At 39.1% G+C, this 6,533-nt stretch overlaps 1 protein-coding gene across 2 annotated transcripts in view; it reads right to left on the reverse strand.

Annotated features, from left to right (window-relative positions):
• Positions 1-2,428: 2,428 nt before the first annotated feature.
• LOC100543675 (glycosyltransferase-like domain-containing protein 1) overlaps positions 2,429-6,533 on the reverse strand; it is a 26,892-nt gene continuing 22,787 nt past the window's right edge. Inside the window, exons 4-5 of one of the 2 annotated variants that reach the window (XM_010714004.3) lie at positions 3,294-3,364; positions 2,429-2,587 (exon numbers count right to left, since the gene is read on the reverse strand). In XM_010714004.3, coding sequence (XP_010712306.1) covers positions 2,469-2,587; positions 3,294-3,364 — 190 coding nt within the window. In that variant the 3' untranslated portion in view covers positions 2,429-2,468. The other variant, XM_010714005.3, reaches the window with a different exon arrangement.

Consider the following 6,533-nt stretch of genomic DNA (forward strand, 5'->3'; position numbering starts at 1 on the left):
TGTGCACTGTCACAGGGATATTCACCGTGTCTGGCTCCCTAACCTGCCTGCCCCGCTGCCATTCATCTTCTTTTTGTCCCAAACTTTGCTGCACAAGCACTGAGGACAACCCGAGGAATAACTGCCTGCTTAATGAGACCGCTGTCTAATTATTATGGATATCCTCAGTAATAAAACAACAACAGTATGTAAAAAGATAACTCAAAGTACTTCTGATGATGATTGCTTTCTGATCTATAAAGCAGAATCTCCAAGCAATAAAGAACAGCATTATTTGCTTTTTTGTCACAACTGCACAGCTACTGTATGGACTTAGGCAGGGAAGGTTTCTGGAAGAGAAGCAGGCAGTTGGCAAATTTTGCTGTATAGTTTAAAATGTTACACCAATCTGAAGAAAGTGGAAGTGCTGTGTACCCTTCATGATTTCACTCTCTCCAGCTTCCTTAAAAGAAGCATAATTCCACCCCTAATTCCATTAGCAGCACGTACCTAAGCTAGCACTTCTCTAGGTTTCAGGGACAGTTTCAGGGCAAAATACAGACTTAGTGTACGTGGGTGTAGGTACAAAAGACAACTCTAACAGCATTCTCAGAGCTGATCCAAAGCCTATTAAAGACAACAGGATCCCTCCCCTGGTGTTCACAGGTATTGGATTAGTCCCTTGACTCAATTTAAAACGATCCCCATTCCGTGCAGTTGCTACCTGTCGCACCCAGGGCACGATGGAGCACAAGCCTGCCTACAAGGGACAGAATTGGCACCTATGGGATAATTCTTCCATGGATACCCTGCCTGCCAACAATTCCAAGGGATGCTTGTTGGTTTTTATTTTTGAAGAGCATCCTTAAAGCAGATTAGTTCTTTTGCTCACGGGGCTCACGTGCACACCGATCCCTGCACCACATCTGAAACCCATCCTATTTAATATCGATATTTGTTCTGCTGCTATTCCCGTTTTTGGTGTGCCAGCTTTGGTTTTCTTTAGGAGCTGGGGCTGCACACGTGCAGAGAAGACCCAAAACTATTTGTTGGACTGGAAGCACAGGAAAATGTCAAGGCAGTTTAAGGACTGTTTACCCTTTGAAGCCACCATGTATAACTACACAACACTACTGACTCCAGAAGTAATGCTGAGCACTGGAAGTGTTCAGTCAGCATTTTAAACTATTATGAGCTACCTTCTGAACCATTGCCAAGTTAATAGACAATGAAAGATAATGAGCTTGAAATTGGGTGTTAAATTGCATTTTTGGTTCTCTCCTTTTTTTCTTGAAGTTTAACTGTTTCCTGCAGAAACGACATCATCTTTGATGTATCATTATGTAAATGTCTATTTTTAGGTCACATAAGGAGTCAAACTGGGGCTAAACTCTCACTCCTGCTCCATGTGTGTGCAGAAGGGTGGGGAGGCAGATGAGACACAGCAAGACCACAGCTTCTGGTCCTCAGAAGAACGCAGAGAGGTGAGGTGTGCTGGCAGCATGGGGAAGGAGATGACTCGATTTGCTCAGTAACCCAACTGGGTGGCTACAGTGCTGCAGAAGAATGTGCTTTTGCACTGCACAGGCAACCCATGAGTTCCTTTGAAAGACTGAATGCAGACTGTTACAGATTCTACCTGAAGCACCTTTGTCACAAAAGGGTGACTTATATCTGCCTCGATCACAGCATGTCCAGCATTTACAGCTGCAACTGAGCAGAAAATGCTGCAAGCTTTTATATTAGCATGCAGACAATAGCAGTTGTTTTCTAACAGCAGCATAGTGCAACAATATGTTTTTACTGAAATAATGTACAACTTAGTGCCCTTTGTAATCCACACCTTAAAGCTGGGAAAGTCAGTCTGACATGGAACACTTGATCATGGAACAGAACATCTACCACTGAACATGTATTTTCTCCAGATAAGTAAGGGCAAAGAACAGGACACAATAAATACCAGGACATTGTGGTACTAATAAGCATTAATGCTCAACATAAAAAAAAAAAAAAGAGCTAAAATAATCACAGTCATCAAAAGAATTCTGGCATTTCCAAAAGGCAGAGAAACCTTACCTGATACCCAGCACCTGCATGTTTTGAGGACCGAAGATTAAATTAGGATAGGAAGGTAGGTTTATCCTCATTAGTATAATTGTAGGATCTTTCTTTTATTTTCCTTTTAGACTAATGAGTTACATTAATCCAGGTTCATTTTTATAAGCCTCTTGGGTCCCAATGTAAAGGACAGTCATTTTAGAAAACAATAAATTAAAAAAAAAAAAAAAGCATGTAGCATGCATTAGGTGCACGTATTTCATAAGACCTAGGTTAATACAACCGGCATCTAGTTTAATTAATCCTTGTTAGTGTAACGACTAATATCCCTCCCTAGCATGTTTCCTTTAAACATTAGTATGTTAATTAAATGTTGTTGTTTTAAGGGTTGTTTTTTTTTTTTTGCCTTTGTACTTCAACATGGCATTATATCATGTAAAACTCTTCCCAACAACTACCTTATAGAGATGTTTCCTTACAATATCTGGTCTCTTGCAGAAATTCTGAAGCCTTTTAAAAAGCTGTTCAGGTGTAGAATACAGATATTCAGCTGCAGGAAAAACAGATACATTTTTAATGAAACAAAAACCTCAAAGCACACACTCGATATTAGTCACTTTACTAATTAAAAATGCATATTGCTCTGTGCCGCCTCGTGTTTTACATTATTTAAGCATGATTTTATAAGGTTACCTCAGCTCACAAGGATGTTTAATGCTAAATAAGACTGTGTAGTTGTGCTGTTTAGACATCTCCTTTGGGTGATTAAAATACATTATTCTAATGTAACACAATGCATATGTGATACATTTAGTGATGAGATTTTTCAAAGAACTGGTACTACATTAGTGTGTATCCCATATCGCAGTTGCATACTATTAAGTATTAAATTGTTTAAATAATTTGGTGTGATTTTCAGGCCTCCTTTTTCTTTTTTTCTTTTTTTCCCTATCTCAAAAAAATCTGCAAACCATTGCAGCGTCGCTGACCTTCTAACAAAAATCTATCATTATGGGTTGTGTATGCTAACAATGAAGAATGCTATTTCAAAACTTGCTTTTGTGTTATCTTAAAAGAACAGATGGCAAATATAAACTTCTTCTAATGTATTAAAACACATAAAATTCTCCTTAACACTAACATGTCGGCTTGCCAAATAAACAATTGCTTTTGCTCGAGTTTATACTCAAACTTTACATTTTAGCACGCATCACGTATCGCTTTTCAACCAAAAGTGTATGGAGCAAAGCAGCTACCTGGGAAGATCTCTGGGTACACCAAGGCCTTGGGACACAACGGGTAACAGCCGCAATGCACCGCTTCCACCCTGAAGGTTCAAAGCAATCAAAAGATGAGCACGGTATCAGCGAGCCAAAAACTTCCTTTGGTGCAGGACCACAGAGGTTGACTGCACGTAGCACGAGTAAAACATTTTCCTGCTCAGCAGCAGAATCCTTCTAAATGCCAAAGTTGCTCTTTTGAAAGAAAATTTTATTGATCATATGAATTACATAGAACAGAACAGTGAGCATATGTTTTGTTCGCTGAATAAATCAAAGCGCAGCTCTGCATTTTTTGTTTTTTAAATACTGCTTAACACATTTTATAATCAGCAGACAGACACATGTAACAACATGGTGAAGTATGGACGGCTTCTCTTAATAATGCTGCAGAGAAACGAGGGCATACGTGCACGTGTCTATGGTGTGTAGCCACAGAGATGCTCCTGTTGCACACTGGGATCCAAAGGCTGCAATGAAATGGCCCCAGGAACAACACGCAGCACGCTTTGGGTTGGGATATTCCAGTGCTAGCATGAGCTTCATGCTCACTCCCTTTCTTTATCAGGACGCAAACTTTTTGTAATAAATACCAAGGTCCTCCTGTGATGCTTTGAGGTTTTGTTTTTTTTCTAGGGCTGATTTATGTATCTGCCATAACATCGAGCCCAAATATTTTGGAAGTGCGACACAATGGCACAAAGTTTCCTAGCAGTGACTCTAAGAAAAGCTATCCCGTTCCTGCCTGCATTTTAATAGCAGAATGGGTTAAGGCATCAAGTTTGCAGTTTATTTTTTTTGCAGAATGACCGCTGATGTGACATAATGTCCCCCTAAAGATACAACCGTAATTTCTGTTGGCCAGAAATTACACACCGAAATTCAAAACACTTCTTTAAATATGTTTATTTGATGAGAGGCTTTGAATTTCCTCCAACATGTTGACCATACGAGGACTTTATTTTTAGCTTCACTTTCCCTCGGTTTCCCAAGATCTGAAATTTTGTCAGCGTTCACCTTTCATTCTCAGGAACAACACAAAAAGCTTTTGCTGCATTCATGTGCACGCTGGCTTTATTACAGACACTCAGGCCAGTGCACACCAAACCCTGCTTCCTTTAGCTCAAATCCGTTTTAAGGGGTCAAAAAATTAGATAGGGAATATCACAAGCAGCCCTCATGCTAGAAAACTGCGCATATCCCCAGAACCCAAAGATATATCCCCCTGCAAATGCTTTTGCTAAGCAATGCTTGCTAGTTTTTACATAAACTTTTAAATTTTGTAATTTATGTGGCTTTTTTTTTTAAATAACATATGCACTTCAGATTGCATTTTAAACATTAACAACAATTTCAAAGTGTACATCGTCTAGCACTATATTTTTTTTTTACCAAACGGAAATGTTTCTGATGTGTGATTTAATTGATGATTTCAGTTCTTAAATATTGTGTCATATGTCAAAGCAAATAGATTTTTAAAGTTTTCTTTAATCTAAGGGAAAAAAAAAAAAAAGAGCGAAACTGTGGACATTTCAGTAATAGCTCGGATCACTAAGTTATGTTAAAATATTTGCTTTTTATTCGTATCGCCTGCACGAGAAAAAAAAAAGAGCAGCTCCCTCCAACAAAACTGCAGGCCAAGATGCAGTCTGAGTCATCGCTTGTGCACACAGCTTCCCCGTACAAGAAACCTCCATCAGGATCACAAATTAGTCAAATCCGAACTCAGTGCTTCTGGAGCACACCGACTACAAGTTAAACTCTGCAATTCTTTCCTTTCCAGCTAATCCTACCTGCGGACTGCCTACCTTTCTACACCCAAGCCTGCATGCGTTCCCTGACAGCTCGTCCTGCGGTGCAGTAATTCCTTCTGTGAGCATCCCCTTATTGCCCAGACCTAAGGATGTCACGGGAGCAGAGGCAGGCTGAAGCTGAGCAGGGACTGGGAAGCTTCCTCGCCTCCACACCTCCCTGCCTTGTTCCTGAGAAGTATCACATCACAACAACCACACAACGCTTCTTCATTTCAATCCTTCAGCGCTCCTAGTTAAATCATAAACAGAGTTCCAATTGATCTATTGTTAAAATGGCTAGTAAATGACCTTTTTATTCCAATTAACAAATCATCTGCTAAATCTATGAATCTTAATATTCAGATCTATTCACTTCAATTCATACAATTTATCTGCAAATAGTTGTTGGGCTTTTGATTCTAAATATAATTAGCTGATAATTTTGCCTGGCTGAATTACTTTTCTGGAGGGCCTGCTAAGGCTCTCAGCCGCATTATCTAGCAATAATGAATCTGATAGGTGAAATTTTTTACTGTAATGAGGATGAGACACAGTTGTGACACCTGAGTCTAGTAATAACAGAAGACTGCTAATTATCGACAGCACTTTTTTGTGTGATGCACAGAGAAAAAAAAATCCCTCATTATTAAAAAATAAAAAGTTACAATTATAAGTGACACCGGAGGAGAGTAAATAAAATGGAGTGATTAAAACATTGCTGCTTTAAGGGTGTTTTTAATTAAGTGGAAATGCTAATGTTGTCATACTTAGCAGATGGGATTAAAATTAGTTATTGTAAGTAACTCATATTTTATGTTATGGTTTCCACAGCATGTCTACAAGATCTAAGAAAGTGATACATTCCATAAGACATTTAAAAAATGAAATTCTCATAGTCTTTACAGCTCATAATAATGAACATAATGAATAAACTATCGAAAAAAAATCCTGCCAAGCATTTTACCATAGTGACTTAACTAGCATGGAATGTAACCATAATGTACTGGGCTGCTGGAGTCACACTGCTGGTCTGCCTTTGTCTTTTGCTGATTCTTGCAGTTCTGATTTCCTTCACACTCAACAATAACAGAAGTTTGGTGTTTGGGCAGGCATCCAGCATCAAGTGTGGTGTCAAGAAGGTACAGCTTTGGAGCAAGAAGAGATGATGACCACCCACCAAGGTGATGTTCTAAACGAAAGCACAGGATGCATCGTGTAACTGCAGATAAAAACCTAATTGCACACTTTCTCCTACTTTATTTGTGTAAAATTTTCCATCTGCTACATCTAAAGATGTCTAAACTGTTAGTATCAAACCTGCATTCAGCTGCCAGCTGTGCACATTAAGGATTGCAAAACACTAAGTAAATGAGGCAGCATAAAACCGAGTAGTACTGGTCCATCTGCCCAGTGCTAGTAGGGA

This window comes from Meleagris gallopavo, chromosome 7 (genome assembly GCF_000146605.3).
Source record: "Meleagris gallopavo isolate NT-WF06-2002-E0010 breed Aviagen turkey brand Nicholas breeding stock chromosome 7, Turkey_5.1, whole genome shotgun sequence".
Classification (NCBI taxonomy): domain Eukaryota; kingdom Metazoa; phylum Chordata; class Aves; order Galliformes; family Phasianidae; genus Meleagris; species Meleagris gallopavo.